At 34.9% G+C, this 17,701-nt stretch overlaps 1 protein-coding gene across 1 annotated transcript in view; it reads right to left on the bottom strand.

Annotated features, from left to right (window-relative positions):
- The window catches only part of LOC107583214 (VPS10 domain-containing receptor SorCS1-like), a 166,639-nt gene that overhangs the window by 54,553 nt on the left and 94,385 nt on the right, over positions 1–17,701 (bottom strand). Inside the window, exon 3 of the mRNA XM_016269365.1 lies at positions 6,624–6,723. Coding sequence (XP_016124851.1) covers positions 6,624–6,723 — 100 coding nt within the window. The remainder of the gene's footprint in view (positions 1–6,623; positions 6,724–17,701) is intronic.

A 17,701-nucleotide genomic window follows, 5' to 3' on the forward strand; every position in this document is an offset into this window, starting at 1 on the left:
TTGTTTCAATATAATATAATATAATACATAGTCAAAAGTACAGGTAGACTAGAAAAAGTGTATTGCACAAGCATGAGAGCATTGATCAAAACATTGCATTGCCACCACTGTGTGGGCCAATGAGACCATTCATACTTAGAACTAAGATACAATTAAGCTGTTCTAAGAATGTGATGCTCATTACTGAGGATGCATGGTAGTTATCCTCATTATTAAAATAAATAATAAATTCATTCTTAAAGGAAACATTTTCTCAATGTTGATCATTTTGTCTTTTTTATGCAAGTGCATGACTCTCTCTCTCTCTCTCTCTCTCTCTCTCTCTCTCAACCCTGTTTTAATCACCTCTCTGTTCTCTCTCTACTCATTGCAGGCATTTTGAAATGATGCCTGAGGGCTAACAGATGTTCATCTTTATTTCTTTCTCAGTTAGGCCAGTTGCTTCCGCCCCATCAGTGAGTGTTTCCCCTGCAGAGCTCATTCCATCAGAACTGCCCACACCACCTCAGAAACTGACTGAAAAGCTCCCTCATTAAGCCTAGCTTCTTGCATTTTCACTTTATCGGCACACAAAAAACTGCTACAGCTTCAGTTCTCACAAAGTGAGTCATGAATTAAAGATAGATTTGCACCTATCTAAATTTCAGAGTCGCCGTATGTGTCTCATTTCAGAACGGCTGCTAGTTTCTTCAAGGCTTTACAGTATTTATTCAATTTATGATGCTAAAGCTGTGTTGCTATGCTAAGGGACACAGATATATTAAAAGACAATGCACACTACATTCTTTAAAATAAAGGCTCCAAAAGGGGGTTTTCGGAACAATGTCATAGAAACATAATTTTGTTTCCCAAAGAACATTTCAGTAAACAGTTCTAAAAATAATATTTTTTTTTTCTTACTCTGAAGAACATTTTAACAATCTAAAGAACCTTTTGTGGAATGGAAAGACTCCATGGATGTTCTACATGGAACCACAGGTGCCAATAATGAACCATAATTTGTGAGTGGACTGTATAATTACACTAATTTCATCCCTTGGCATCAACAGCAAATGCTAAATGCTTAGCGAGAATCCTACACAAATGATCTGAATTTCAACCTCGGTTTAGTGACGTTAACTGCCTCAGCCATCACCGTTTATCATGAGGTCACTATCAGCCCTTCATTCCCAGCAGCCCATGTGTGTGCTGTACTGCTGACAAGTGAGTGTTTAATGTGGATGTTTTACTTTTTAAAATGTGCCTTTTTGTGAAATTATGAAAACAGGTCCTTGAACATGAACGTACACGAGATGTCCTCAGGGATGGAGTGCGAAATCTGTTTACCTGCTAGTTATTGTAATTTCATACTCATAAAGCACAGACAGTGTTAAACATACGCACGTGCACACAACTACACACAACGACACAGTTGTATGATGGTAAACTTCAGGTGGGGTTCATATGACAGAGCAAAATAGGGGGGTTTTGCAAGCCAACAGAGATCCGTTAAATGAAAAAAAAAAGTTGAAAATTCACTTTGTAAAAAATACAGTTCACTCACTCTTGTCTGAAAGAAAGGTCCCTTGTGATCATAATTTTTTTTATATTCGCAGAAGGAAAGCAAAATCAAATCAAATCACACTGAAAAGATTCATTAAGATGGGTATTTAATCACTCATTTTAATTTATCATTTTAGGCTATGAGTAAATGTATTAAGCTTATATTAAAGCAATGCAAATTATGTCATAATTTACTCCTGCCATGTCAATCATGCCCAAACCTCTGTCTTTTTCTTCTGTAGAGCATGGAAGAAGTTGAACAATATTCTGCACAATTAATGGTGACTGGAGTTTGTGAGTTTCAAAAAGGGCACCATAAAGGATCATAAAAGTGTGCTATATTGCAATAGCTTTGAACAGACTGAAGGTGAAGTTGCTCTGAATCTTTCAGGCTGTCCTTAGAGCATTAACAAGAGAATAAGCAATGCCTGATTCAAGAATCATTCTTTTAAGATATTTTCAGTGAATCAGTTTATCTAATTCACAAAACTAGTCCAAATAATTCACTCACAAATTGACACGATATGGTTGGATGACTGAATAGTCCATTCACAGCAGTTAGCAGCACACTGAAGGGAAAGATTATTAGAGAATGTTTTTTTTTTTTGGTGCCTGGATTCTTTATAAGACTCATTCATTAAGACTGCATTGGGGGAAAAAAATCACTGGTACATCTTCAAAATGTATCTTTTTGTTTTGACAAGTCATTATTTTATGATATCAAACTTACTGTGAGTATACAGTTTACTAGCATGATGTGTGTACATTTAGCACACAGTATGGATGGAAGTTGTCTTCAGTAAGGACACAGATTAATAGGATGGCTTTTTACACACATTTAATCCAGCGAAGCTTATGACTCGTCTTGAGTTATCATTTTAAGAATGTCACATCAATCAAGAATAATGTTTTTCTAAGCCATGAGTGATTTGAGTCTAACTCGCATCCGAGTGATGAGCCATGGTCTAAATCTGGGCTAAATATAATGTTGTATAACAAAAAGAGACTGAATATTATTGGAGGATAAATAATCGGATGTGGAGCTTGTGGTTTCGGTGGTGAAATGACATGTGGATAATTTGTTCAAGGCGGTGGGATGGAAAAAGCAAGCGGACATTTAAATCAGAAAAATGAGCAATGCCAAAATTGCTTTGTAGTGAATATGAAATTTACTCTAGATGAAATTGCTATTATATTCTGTCCTGAAATAGCCAGTGCTCTACGGGAGAATGGTTTAATTTTATTATACATTTCACAAAGAAATTTCTCAGTGTGGAAAATTTGAATAGCTTTTAGGAGTGCATTACAGGGTGTGACAAATTGAATTTGAGGCATCAACAAATACCAAAATATGCCAAAATCTGTTCCAGGGAGAAAAGTGTTCCTGCAAAATTATGGTTTGCAAGTCATACAGTCCTATAGCAAAGATTATATGAAGTCAGAGTGTAATGAGATGGAGAAACTGAATTCACCCTGTAAAACTGACTGTCATATTGGGCTAAAATAGTTCTCTAAAATCATTAAAGGATGGTGGATAATTAGACTAGTGAGGTAGGAGCCAAACCACTGTGCGGTAGTTTTTAAAAGTGAGTGCCACGGCAGAAAGTGCAACCACAGCAGATTGTAGACAGTGGAGAGGAAAATGAAACGGCGGCAGTGCCAAAACCCCAGAAGAGGAAGCGGTCAGCTACGGGTTAGAGACTGTCAGTGAGAGAGAACACAAATGAGACACACAAAAACTAAAATTGAATGACTTAAAGCTGCAACTTCTGTATTTTGGATACTGGATGCAGAGTGAAGATTTAAAAGTCATGGATCACATCCATTGGATATTTTTTTTACCACGCCACAACATATTTATTCTGCATTTTTGCTCAAATATGTTAAAACAACATTTGAAGATATGCTTATAATATCCCGACAAACAGATAAATAAGGCAAAAGTAAATATAAGAGAAGTCTCTTATGCTCACAAAGGCTGCATTTCACAAATATAGCAATATTGTGAAATTATATTACAATTTTAAATAACTGTTTTCTACATATTACACAGGATCCTTCAGAAATCATGCTAATATGCTGATTTGGTGCTGAAGAAACATTTCTTATCAATGTTGAAAACAGTTGTGCTGCTTAATATTTTTGAGGAAAAGTGATACAAGATTTTAAGTTAATATTTCCAAAAAAAATAAAACTGCATTTATTTGAAATAGATAATTTTTGCAACATTTTAAATGTTTTACTGGGACTTTTGATTAATTTCATCCATCCTTGCTGAATAAACCCAACTTTTGAACGGTTGTGTATTAATAATTGAAATAATTGAAATTACATATACAATAATTGTGGTATATATAAATCTGCAGCAAATATTTTTTAATACTGTACATTATACTGTTGCTTAAATTTATATTCGTTTTTAGTTGTATTTATTTTAGTTTATTTAATTATACATATAATTAACAAAAATATTTTTGTCTAAATAATTGTTATATTTATTCTTGCCTTAAAATACAGTATTAGAAAAGCACTTCAGACACACAGAGAGAGAGAGAAATAATTTTAATATGTTTAGTTTATTACTATAACATGAAAGTGAAAGCAAAAGTGAAGTGTGGCCAAGCATGGTGTCCCATACTCAGAATTTGTTTAACCCATCCAATTGCACACACACAGTAGTGAGTAGTGAACACACACACACACACACACACACGGAGCAGTGGGCAGCCGTTTTTGCTGTGGCGCCCGAGGAGCAGTTGAGGGTTCGATGCCTTACTCAAGGGTTTCACCTCAGTCGTGGTATCGAGGGTGGAAGAGAGCGCTCATTCCCCCCCCCCACCTACAATCCCTGCCAGTACCGAGACTCGAACCCGTGACCTTTGGGTTGAATATGTTCCACTGTGTCATCAAGAACACTATTAACTAGCATTAATGGGTTAATAAAGCTCTACTATCCACTCCTCACTATATTCATTATGGCTCTTTGTGATGTGCTGCATTGACCAGCCCTGCTTCAATTCACCATTCACAATGAAACATAATCACTGCTTGTTTTTTATAAATAGCTGTTAGAAAAACATCCCAGATTATTACATTATGATGTTCCTGCATCTTAACTGAATAATGAAGTGAACAAGACTGAGCAGCAGTGTTGGGGAGTAATTAACCAAAAGTAACGACACAACTAAATTGACTACAGTATATTTTTGTAGGTTTTAAGACAAGACACTACAGAAAAAAGGAGAACACCCCCACCCCCCCTCCTTTTTTCAGGAATGATACATTTCGAGATTTTTTTATTATTATTTTTTATTTTTTTGCCTAAGTAACTTGTCCAAAATATACACACATTTTATCTATTTGCATCTGTAAATTTCAATCATACTACATATCTCTAAAGTCCGATTTCTCAAAAAGTTTTTTTTTTCCTTCTGCACATAGTCAGAAATCTGCACTTCAGTAGCACGTGCACACACCAAACTTTAGTCTTATCCTGAAGGTTTTTTAAATAATGGTTTATAATTTGCATGATTTATATTGCATTTTATTCCTAAACAACATGTATGGTGAAAAAAAGAAAGAAAGAATTTTGAACCTACACTGAAAAAAAAATGATGTAGAAACAATGTTAACTCAGAAACTGTAACATTAATAAAACATGACATTTTGAAGAAGAGATACTGAAATAGTATTTTCTTGTAAAATATAATCTGATATCTTACAACTTTTTTTCATTTCGTGTTCAGATTTCTTTTCTGAAAATGTAAAACGTATGCATATTTAATTCGATAATGCATCATATTGCGTAAAGAAAATGTAACAAAATGTGACCAAAAAAAAACATCACCACTCTGGGTTGTACATAAACTGTCTTCTTTCTAATTTGTAGCTTTGGGAAATCTAGATTAATTCTAGTGAACTGGTTCGAATTGTTCATTTGAATGAACAAAATTCCATAAAAACGATTCACTGATTCAAATCCTTGCTCGGGAATTCTGTTCTGTATTATAAATCTTCTTTATTATAGTAAACTATTTAGTTAAATGCTATTGGATTAAAAATGTCCCAAACTTACATTCATTGTTAATTTCAAGGTCTCTGCAAACATGGAAAATCTGAAAATATCAGCAAATAAAATTTAATATGACATATATTTTGTACCCTTTTGTCTTTAATTATTTTATCTTATGGAATATTTAAGAAATATTAAATATTTAAGCTGTCTCTATTACTAGAAATAGATCTTCCTCCCGAATCACTAGAAGAAAAAACAATCAAAGCATACTTCAATAGTCAAATGAGCCAGAAAGATATATAACTCTGATTGCACTACCAAGCATATGACCAGAGACAATTATAAATCCATAAGTTTCACTAAAATTCACACACTTCAGCTTACAGAACTAGCATGTAGCTTAGCACGTCTTAGTGTTAACTACTGGAGGTGCGTTCCATTTTCATTACGGGCCATAATTAGTTGACTAAAAGCCACCATTAAGCAATAAATGACTCTTCTTGATAAAAGAAAAGAGTAAAGGAGGAGGAAAATAGTTTTAAAACAGGAGGACAGAGAAAGATAGCTTGCACTGTCAAAGCAAACTCCCAAGCCTCAAGCCATAAATACAAGCCTTCTTGTCATGCCTTTGATTAAAACACTAGCAATTTATGAATCTCTTTTCATCCAGTTCATAATTCATTAGCCTTCAAAGTAAAAAAATACAGCCTTATCAATATTAATGATATGAGTGTGTTTTGCTTTGAATGCTACTATATCTCAAAGTGAAAATTGCATGCTGTAGTCAGTGAATCTTTAAAATGCATTGATCTCATAAAAAGCGGGAAAGGTCCGTAAATACTACCAGAGGATAAATTAGCCAACAGCGCACTGAGCCGAGAAGAAGACCTGAGAAATCCTTCCATTGCGGTTAGCGGTCATAAATGAGCAGGGAGTTCTAGCTCCGCACGCACATAAGCATAATCACCTTGAAAAATGTTTTGACACCTTCGTAAAAAAGACATCATGAAGACTAACAATAGGTGTAGGTGTAGCAGACGGAAGAAACGGATGCCATAAATCTTACCTTGCGCTTGTTGTTGGGGCTGACATATAGATAGCTGAGGATAATCTTTACGCCCACTTTTTCATTGAGTTTCTCGTAAGTTGTTCCATAATCTGTTGACCTGAAAAGTAAACAGAGGCTTAAATGAGAACTTTGGCAATCAGCTGTTGTAATTAAAGACTGTAGTGTGTATGGAACTGTAGCCAGGGCCGGATTTACCTCTTTTCGTGACATAGGCAAAACTCATTTTTGGGCCCCCCTTCCCTATTAATATAATAGGCCTAATATTACCACCCAAGCAAACAAAAATATATCTTAATCAGTGGAAACCGTTACAGTGTTTTCTATCGCAATAAGCGCTTGCATTCAGTCAATAAAAATCGAAATTTGTTTGAGAACTGAGAAAGACCATTCCATTAATAGGCGCGGCGACATGGCCAAACAACCACTTCGGGAGTGCATTATTTCTCTAATAATTTGAATGGCCTAGAAATCATACATCAACTGTTCGGATGATTTGTTTCAAGACATCTGACACGTTTCCATCCTGAAATCTCGTGCGTATTGAACTAGCAAATTTTTTACACACCTCGTCCCAAACCTTCCATTGCAAATTCCAAAACGTCATTTTAGAGCTAATAACAGATGCTTGAGCCATTGATATGCAGGCTAACGCAGTTATTAATGCAGTCTAATGCAGTTATTAGAGAGAGAGAACGAAAGAGAGAGAGGGAGAGAGAGATTAAGTGTGTGTGAATACTTGCGTCTGTGCGTCTCTCAGCAGTATTCAGCAGCAGCGTCTACTAATAGCTAATCTTTAAGTTGAACTGCTTCAAGAACCTCGCTACTGAGAAATGTCATGTAGCTTTTCGGCTGCAAAACTTTTGTTGATAAGTTCGCGGGGCAGCCGGAGCTCTGACAAGTTTCTACCTGCGTCTCCGTGCGTGTCTGTACTGTGTGTGCGTCTGTGAGAGAGAGCGGGAGAATGAAAACGTGATCAGTACATAAAAAAGGTTGAAGACATGGAAATAGTTTGTCATTTTTACCATATTGTTTGTCATATTTATTTGCTCAATTTCTTCTGGGGTTTTGGTTATTTTACTGTTGTAGATATCCCATAGTATAACAAAAATATTATATATATATCTCTTCATTGTGTTTGGGCGAGCAAGCATAGGCACGAGCCTAGAATGCGTATGCATAAATCCGGCCCTGACTGTAGCTTATTCATGGAAGCAAAGCCTTTTTTAAGTACCTAATTTGATTTAAGGAAGGTAATTACAGGTTTAAGAAATGTTGCAATTTGTTGTAATTACGCAGTGGCCATGACCCTTCACAGTGCCTTCAAAAAGAGTTGGAAGAATCAACCTGATCTTACAATCATCACTATTTTATGACATGGCATTTTCGTAAGAATTTGTTCACCCTTGTGAATAAGAAGTGCACTTTAACAAACATTTATAAAATTTACTTTTATGAAAATAATATACTTTAAAATAATACACTTAAGTGTGAATTAAATGTTTTCACAAACCTAATAGCATATTATTTGTAATTTATTTCAAATGTATTATAGTTTAAATATTAAGAGTGATTTTTGAACCACCTAAGTGGGACTTATATACATCTTTACATGTACTTTCCTAATTGCATCTGTTGTATTTGAAATATGGTTAAAAGGAAAGTTCACCCAAAAATTGAAAATGACCCCATGATTTACTCACCCTAGGTGTATATGACTTTATTCTTTCAGATGAATACAATTGGGGTTATATTAAAAGATGTCCTGGCTCCTCTAAGCTTTATAATGGCAGTGAATGGAGGTTGAGATTTTGAAGCCCCAAAAAGTGTGTCCATCCATCATAAAAAGTGCTCCACACGGCTCCGGGGGGTTAATAAAGGCCTTCTGAAGTCACTCTCCTGTGAACACGTGTAAGACAGTTAGCGGAAGCTAGAGATTACAGTTTATAAAGTTTTAAATATGGATATTTTTCTTACACAAACCCATTGATTCACTTCAGAAGGCCTTTATTAACCCCCCGGAGCCGTGTGGAGCACTTTTTATGATGGATGGATGCACTTTATTTCGCTTCAAAATGTCGACCCCCATTCACTGCCATTATAAAGCTTGGAAGAGCCAGGATATTGTTTTTAATATAACTTCGATTTGTCTGGAAGAAGAAGGTCATATACACCTAGGATGGCTTGAGGGTGAGTAAATCATGGGGCAACTTTCATTTTTGGGGGAACTATCTCTTTAACTTGTATGTGAACTAAAATTTATATGAACTAAAATATATTTTAATGACGTTACAGTTACACTATAATATAATTAATTGTATTTGTAATTATATTTTTAAATAATAAAGTTGCAATTTGGCATATTTAAAATGTATTTCAACAATGTGTTAAAGTGTATTTTAATTAAACACGCTAATGAATTAAAAAAATGTAATCAGCGTTTAATCAGTGCTTTTTTTGGTACAGTCTTTTTATAAATTCTTTATTTTATTTTTGTACAGATATGACAGATACTAATTCTGAAGTGCACCGTAATAATATAGTGACTGCTATAACTCATATCTCACCAAATCTTGTTGATAGAGAATTTAATGCTTTTTAAATCAGAAAATATTTCGATTTAGTTAAAAAATCATTTCTGTAAGTAGACACCCTGCCAGCCCATCATCCTCATGCTTATTAGTATTCACACAAAATGTCCGCTTTTAATTAAACTTACAGTATGGGGAAGTTAAAGAAAAGAGACCATCAGTCAAAGCCGAGGAAAGATACACAGAGAGTTTTATCTTGAGAATCTGTCATCAGTCAACGTGAAGTTTTAACGTTAATGAGACTTTGCTAACTGACTTTTCATTTTCAACTTTCAGTTTTAAAGGAGGGCTGTATGGCAGAAGCTCAGCAGTGTCGACGATACAGTACTAATTCCAACTAAAAACAACAGGCCAATAGTAATAGTCATCAGATCAATAATAGGCCGATACATCGGTGCAACAACATGAGAATAAAATCCAAGAGACAGACTCGGTCAACACAGCAACATTCAATAACAGGAGCATTAAACAAGATACACAAAGACAGCTGGTCAGGATCGCATTAATCCTACAAATAAGACTTCACAAATGACCGTTGAAACAAAGGGAGCATTTAACGGTTGACTAATGAGCTCTAAATGCAACACAGGTGTGTGGTAACTATGGTAACGAGCTTCTGATAAATAGGGAATTCGAGAGAGGATGCCCCCTGTTGACTGTTAGGGGAACAACAGACATTTCCCTGACATCTACATAAACAAACGCAGTCATTTCAGAGGATACAGCTTTGTTGCTCTTGTACTATATGTAGCATTTCTTGGTTATTATCTAAATATATGTCATTTTCTAGACTCGGGAAGGTCCACTGAGATGAAATTAAAGTTATCAGCATTGTGAACAGAACAGAAACAGTCATTTAGCTCTTTTATCCAAGCAACCTCCAGCACACAAAGGCCCTTTCGCAAGCTTCAGTGCACCGCTTCAATGCAACACACAATGACAAGTTTGCTACGCACTTAGCAAGAAACTTCTATTAATCCTGGTAACACTTTCCAATAAGGTCCCGTTGTTAGTTAAGTTAATGCATTTACACTGACAACGAGCAATACATTTTGTTCGAGTATAATCATTGTTAATGTTAGCTAAAAATAAACAGTTTTTCAGTTGATGTTAACTCATGTCCATTAAATAATATTAACAGTTACAATTTTTAATCATGCATTAGTAAATGTTAAAATTAACATTATGAAGAATTTTTCATTGCAAGTTCATGTTAACTAATGTTTACTAATGGAACTTTACTGTAAAATGCTACCTCAATCATTTCTGGTTCATTTATTGAATAGCTTGATTTGACTGTACATTAAAAAAAAACACACAATTTAATCATTACTTAATGACTTTATGATTTGCAGTTTGTTTGTTCTGGCACAGCTGCAAGTTGAAAAATGACTTAAAATGACAAAACATTTATTCATTTATAATATAAGTATAATATGAAGGAGTTGTAACGTTCTTTTATGGTTCTACAGCTGTGCATTTCAAATGTATACTTTTCAAATTTTAGATTGTCAATATGTGAATTTTTTACGTTTTAGCATATATCCAAACATACACTGTTATTACACATAATTACATACAGTACATTATAAAAATATTCTTCAAAGTTGTAAATAAAACAGATTATTGGAACAAATTTTATAAGAAAATACTATTACCGTATTGGCCCGAATATAAGACGACCCCCCTTTTGCCAGATGTAACTTTTTGGAAAAAGGCTTTTTAAAAAGCAAATCTTGTTTTTTCTCAGTAAAACACATTTTGCCTTCAATTATTTTCATATTGCATATTTTTCCTATTTAAATTTTTGTTTTGAAAGTATGGTAAAAACTGGTCAAATGTACCAACAATCACATTAAAAAAATATACACTTTTTGATATACCATAAAAAAAAAACAGGTAGCCCATCTGAATTAGGACATTTAGGCTATCCATCTAATAGTAGCCTACCAAAATTTTATTAACAGAAGAAGTTAAATCTTACTGTAGACTTAAAATCTGGGTACTGTCTTACGTTTTAAAATCACAAAGGGAGTTTTGTCCCATCAGGCTAATGTGACAGTCACGACTCATGCATATACATCTTTACATGTACTTTCCTAATTGCATCTGTTGTATTTGAAATATGGTTAAAAGGAAAGTTCACCCAAAAATTGAAAATGACCCCATGATTTACTCACCCTAGGTGTATATGACTTTATTCTTTCAGATGAATACAATTGGGGTTATATTAAAAGATGTCCTGGCTCCTCTAAGCTTTATAATGGCAGTGAATGGAGGTTGAGATTTTGAAGCCCCAAAAAGTGTGTCCATCCATCATAAAAAGTGCTCCACACGGCTCCGGGGGGTTAATAAAGGCCTTCTGAAGTCACTCTCCTGTGAACACGTGTAAGACAGTTAGCGGAAGCTAGAGATTACAGTTTATAAAGTTTTAAATATGGATATTTTTCTTACACAAACCCATTGATTCACTTCAGAAGGCCTTTATTAACCCCCCGGAGCCGTGTGGAGCACTTTTTATGATGGATGGATGCACTTTATTTCGCTTCAAAATGTCGACCCCCATTCACTGCCATTATAAAGCTTGGAAGAGCCAGGATATTGTTTTTAATATAACTTCGATTTGTCTGGAAGAAGAAGGTCATATACACCTAGGATGGCTTGAGGGTGAGTAAATCATGGGGCAACTTTCATTTTTGGGGGAACTATCTCTTTAACTTGTATGTGAACTAAAATTTATATGAACTAAAATATATTTTAATGACGTTACAGTTACACTATAATATAATTAATTGTATTTGTAATTATATTTTTAAATAATAAAGTTGCAATTTGGCATATTTAAAATGTATTTCAACAATGTGTTAAAGTGTATTTTAATTAAACACGCTAATGAATTAAAAAAATGTAATCAGCGTTTAATCAGTGCTTTTTTTGGTACAGTCTTTTTATAAATTCTTTATTTTATTTTTGTACAGATATGACAGATACTAATTCTGAAGTGCACCGTAATAATATAGTGACTGCTATAACTCATATCTCACCAAATCTTGTTGATAGAGAATTTAATGCTTTTTAAATCAGAAAATATTTCGATTTAGTTAAAAAATCATTTCTGTAAGTAGACACCCTGCCAGCCCATCATCCTCATGCTTATTAGTATTCACACAAAATGTCCGCTTTTAATTAAACTTACAGTATGGGGAAGTTAAAGAAAAGAGACCATCAGTCAAAGCCGAGGAAAGATACACAGAGAGTTTTATCTTGAGAATCTGTCATCAGTCAACGTGAAGTTTTAACGTTAATGAGACTTTGCTAACTGACTTTTCATTTTCAACTTTCAGTTTTAAAGGAGGGCTGTATGGCAGAAGCTCAGCAGTGTCGACGATACAGTACTAATTCCAACTAAAAACAACAGGCCAATAGTAATAGTCATCAGATCAATAATAGGCCGATACATCGGTGCAACAACATGAGAATAAAATCCAAGAGACAGACTCGGTCAACACAGCAACATTCAATAACAGGAGCATTAAACAAGATACACAAAGACAGCTGGTCAGGATCGCATTAATCCTACAAATAAGACTTCACAAATGACCGTTGAAACAAAGGGAGCATTTAACGGTTGACTAATGAGCTCTAAATGCAACACAGGTGTGTGGTAACTATGGTAACGAGCTTCTGATAAATAGGGAATTCGAGAGAGGATGCCCCCTGTTGACTGTTAGGGGAACAACAGACATTTCCCTGACATCTACATAAACAAACGCAGTCATTTCAGAGGATACAGCTTTGTTGCTCTTGTACTATATGTAGCATTTCTTGGTTATTATCTAAATATATGTCATTTTCTAGACTCGGGAAGGTCCACTGAGATGAAATTAAAGTTATCAGCATTGTGAACAGAACAGAAACAGTCATTTAGCTCTTTTATCCAAGCAACCTCCAGCACACAAAGGCCCTTTCGCAAGCTTCAGTGCACCGCTTCAATGCAACACACAATGACAAGTTTGCTACGCACTTAGCAAGAAACTTCTATTAATCCTGGTAACACTTTCCAATAAGGTCCCGTTGTTAGTTAAGTTAATGCATTTACACTGACAACGAGCAATACATTTTGTTCGAGTATAATCATTGTTAATGTTAGCTAAAAATAAACAGTTTTTCAGTTGATGTTAACTCATGTCCATTAAATAATATTAACAGTTACAATTTTTAATCATGCATTAGTAAATGTTAAAATTAACATTATGAAGAATTTTTCATTGCAAGTTCATGTTAACTAATGTTTACTAATGGAACTTTACTGTAAAATGCTACTTTCTGGTTTTCTGGTTCATTTATTGAATAGCTTGATTTGACTGTACATTAAAAAAAAACACACAATTTAATCATTACTTTATGATTTGATGATTTGCAGTTTGTTTGTTCTGGCACAGCTGCAAGTTGAAAAATGACTTAAAATGACAAAACATTTATTCATTTATAATATAAGTATAATATGAAGGAGTTGTAACGTTCTTTTATGGTTCTACAGCTGTGCATTTCAAATGTATACTTTTCAAATTTTAGATTGTCAATATGTGAATTTTTTACGTTTTAGCATATATCCAAACATACACTGTTATTACACATAATTACATACAGTACATTATAAAAATATTCTTCAAAGTTGTAAATAAAACAGATTATTGGAACAAATTTTATAAGAAAATACTATTACCGTATTGGCCCGAATATAAGACGACCCCCCTTTTGCCAGATGTAACTTTTTGGAAAAAGGCTTTTTAAAAAGCAAATCTTGTTTTTTCTCAGTAAAACACATTTTGCCTTCAATTATTTTCATATTGCATATTTTTCCTATTTAAATTTTTGTTTTGAAAGTATGGTAAAAACTGGTCAAATGTACCAACAATCACATTAAAAAAATATACACTTTTTGATATACCATAAAAAAAAAACAGGTAGCCCATCTGAATTAGGACATTTAGGCTATCCATCTAATAGTAGCCTACCAAAATTGTATTAACAGAAGAAGTTAAATCTTACTGTAGACTTAAAATCTGGGTACTGTCTTACGTTTTAACATCACAAAGGGAGTTTTGTCCCATCAGGCTAATGTGACAGTCACGACTCATGCAGCTGTGAGGTTTTCTTATTCTTTTGTTTTTACTCACGATCTTTACAACACGCATTACATTACGTATTTCATGGCACACTCGTTTTATGCGTATTTGGCGCCAGCTGTTTTTGTGGGTGTATTATTGACATCTCAAAGTCTAGACCCAGAATATAAGACGACCACGTTTTTTCAGATGTATTTCCAAGAAAAAAACATCGTCTTATATTCGGGTACACAGCAACATTCAATAACAGGAGCATTAAACAAGATACACAAAGACAGCTGGTCAGGATCGCATTAATCCTACAAATAAGACTTCACAAATGACCGTTGAAACAAAGGGAGCATTTAACGGTTGACTAATGAGCTCTAAATGCAACACAGGTGTGTGGTAACTATGGTAACGAGCTTCTGATAAATAGGGAATTCGAGAGAGGATGCCCCCTGTTGACTGTTAGGGGAACAACAGACATTTCCCTGACATCTACATAAACAAACGCAGTCATTTCAGAGGATACAGCTTTGTTGCTCTTGTACTATATGTAGCATTTCTTGGTTATTATCTAAATATATGTCATTTTCTAGACTCGGGAAGGTCCACTGAGATGAAATTAAAGTTATCAGCATTGTGAACAGAACAGAAACAGTCATTTAGCTCTTTTATCCAAGCAACCTCCAGCACACAAAGGCCCTTTCGCAAGCTTCAGTGCACCGCTTCAATGCAACACACAATGACAAGTTTGCTACGCACTTAGCAAGAAACTTCTATTAATCCTGGTAACACTTTCCAATAAGGTCCCGTTGTTAGTTAAGTTAATGCATTTACACTGACAACGAGCAATACATTTTGTTCGAGTATAATCATTGTTAATGTTAGCTAAAAATAAACAGTTTTTCAGTTGATGTTAACTCATGTCCATTAAATAATATTAACAGTTACAATTTTTAATCATGCATTAGTAAATGTTAAAATTAACATTATGAAGAATTTTTCATTGCAAGTTCATGTTAACTAATGTTTACTAATGGAACTTTACTGTAAAATGCTACCTCAATCATTTCTGGTTCATTTATTGAATAGCTTGATTTGACTGTACATTAAAAAAAAACACACAATTTAATCATTACTTAATGACTTTATGATTTGCAGTTTGTTTGTTCTGGCACAGCTGCAAGTTGAAAAATGACTTAAAATGACAAAACATTTATTCATTTATAATATAAGTATAATATGAAGGAGTTGTAACGTTCTTTTATGGTTCTACAGCTGTGCATTTCAAATGTATACTTTTCAAATTTTAGATTGTCAATATGTGAATTTTTTACGTTTTAGCATATATCCAAACATACACTGTTATTACACATAATTACATACAGAAAAATATTAAAATATTCTTCAAAGTTGTAAATAAAACAGATTATTGGAACAAATTTTATAAGAAAATACTATTACCGTGAATATAAGAATATAAGACGACCCCCCTTTTGCCAGATGTAACTTTTTGGAAAAAGGCTTTTTAAAAAGCAAATCTTGTTTTTTCTCAGTAAAACACATTTTGCCTTCAATTATTTTCATATTGCATATTTTTCCTATTTAAATTTTTGTTTTGAAAGTATGGTAAAAACTGGTCAAATGTACCAACAATCACATTAAAAAAATATACACTTTTTGATATACCATAAAAAAAAAACAGGTAGCCCATCTGAATTAGGACATTTAGGCTATCCATCTAATAGTAGCCTACCAAAATTTTATTAACAGAAGAAGTTAAATCTTACTGTAGACTTAAAATCTGGGTACTGTCTTACGTTTTAAAATCACAAAGGGAGTTTTGTCCCATCAGGCTAATGTGACAGTCACGACTCATGCAGCTGTGAGGTTTTCTTATTCTTTTGTTTTTACTCACGATCTTTACAACACGCATTACATTACGTATTTCATGGCACACTCGTTTTATGCGTATTTGGCGCCAGCTGTTTTTGTGGGTGTATTATTGACATCTCAAAGTCTAGACCCAGAATATAAGACGACCACGTTTTTTCAGATGTATTTCCAAGAAAAAAACATCGTCTTATATTCGGGTCAATACGGTATGTTCATTCTACTTCCAAATTTCACGTCTAATTCAATGTGTTACTTGCCATTTTATTGCAATTATTTGTGAAATTCACTAGCAATTTCTGAGTAAAACCTGTTTCAAAGTAATTCCAACACCTTTTTTTTTTTCAGTGAAGCTGCAAATTTTCAACTATTAAAAATTAGGACTAACCAGTCCTCATTAATGATCCAAACCCATTTCAAACCTTGATGCAAAGCAGAACTAGTCATTGCAAACACAGTATGTGTCTGGTAATGCCTGGCTGCACTACAAAAGCTTGGCGATTCACAGAACTACAGGAGATGCACCAATGGCAGTAACAATGTAGTTGATGCTTCACTCTATAGATCAGGGGTGGCGAACGTCGGCCCTGGAGAGCCGCAGCCCTGCAGAGTTTTGCATCAACCCTAATCAAACACACCTGAACAAGCTAATCAAGGTCTGAAGGGTTACTAGAAAGCTACAGGCAAGTGAGTTTTAATTAGGGTTGGAGCTGTACTCTGCAGGGCTGCGGCTCTTCAGGACCGGAGTTCGCCACTGCTGCTATAGATCATGACGCAATGGGGATCGTTGACACAGTCAGCCCCTCTGGAGTAACCTGGGGTTAAGTGTCTTGCTCAAGCGCTTGTACTGCGATGTAGCCACACCAAAAGACACCTACTGAACCACATGTCCTGACCAGAAATTGAGCTCAGGCCATGGCCCTGAGACCACTTAAGGACAATAAGCAGCAATATTTCAACTAAAATGATAAATTCCAAGTGCATGAAGTTTTTGTGACTATTCTGAGAGATTTGAAATAAATCAAAGCAGTTACCATGATTATGCCATTATAAGTGTTACAGAACTACAGGAGATGCACCAATGGCAGTAACAATGTAGTTGATGCTTCACTCTATAGATCAGGGGTGGCGAACGTCGGCCCTGGAGAGCCGCAGCCCTGCAGAGTTTTGCATCAACCCTAATCAAACACACCTGAACAGGCTAATCAAGGTCTGAAGGGTTACTAGAAAGCTACAGGCAGGTGAGTTTTAATTAGGGTTGGAGCTGTACTCTGCAGGGCTGCGGCTCTTCAGGACCGGAGTTCGCCACTGCTGCTATAGATCATGACGCAATGTGGATCGTTGACACAGTCAGCCCCTCTGGAGTAACCTGGGGTTAAGTGTCTTGCTCAAGCGCTTGTACTGCGATGTAGCCACACCAAAAGACACCTACTGAACCACATGTCCTGACCAGAAATTGAGCTCAGGCCATGGCCTTGAG

The sequence above is a fragment of the Sinocyclocheilus grahami genome, unplaced genomic scaffold (assembly GCF_001515645.1).
Source record: "Sinocyclocheilus grahami isolate Dianchi unplaced genomic scaffold, SAMN03320097.WGS_v1.1 scaffold51.1, whole genome shotgun sequence".
Taxonomy (NCBI): domain Eukaryota; kingdom Metazoa; phylum Chordata; class Actinopteri; order Cypriniformes; family Cyprinidae; genus Sinocyclocheilus; species Sinocyclocheilus grahami.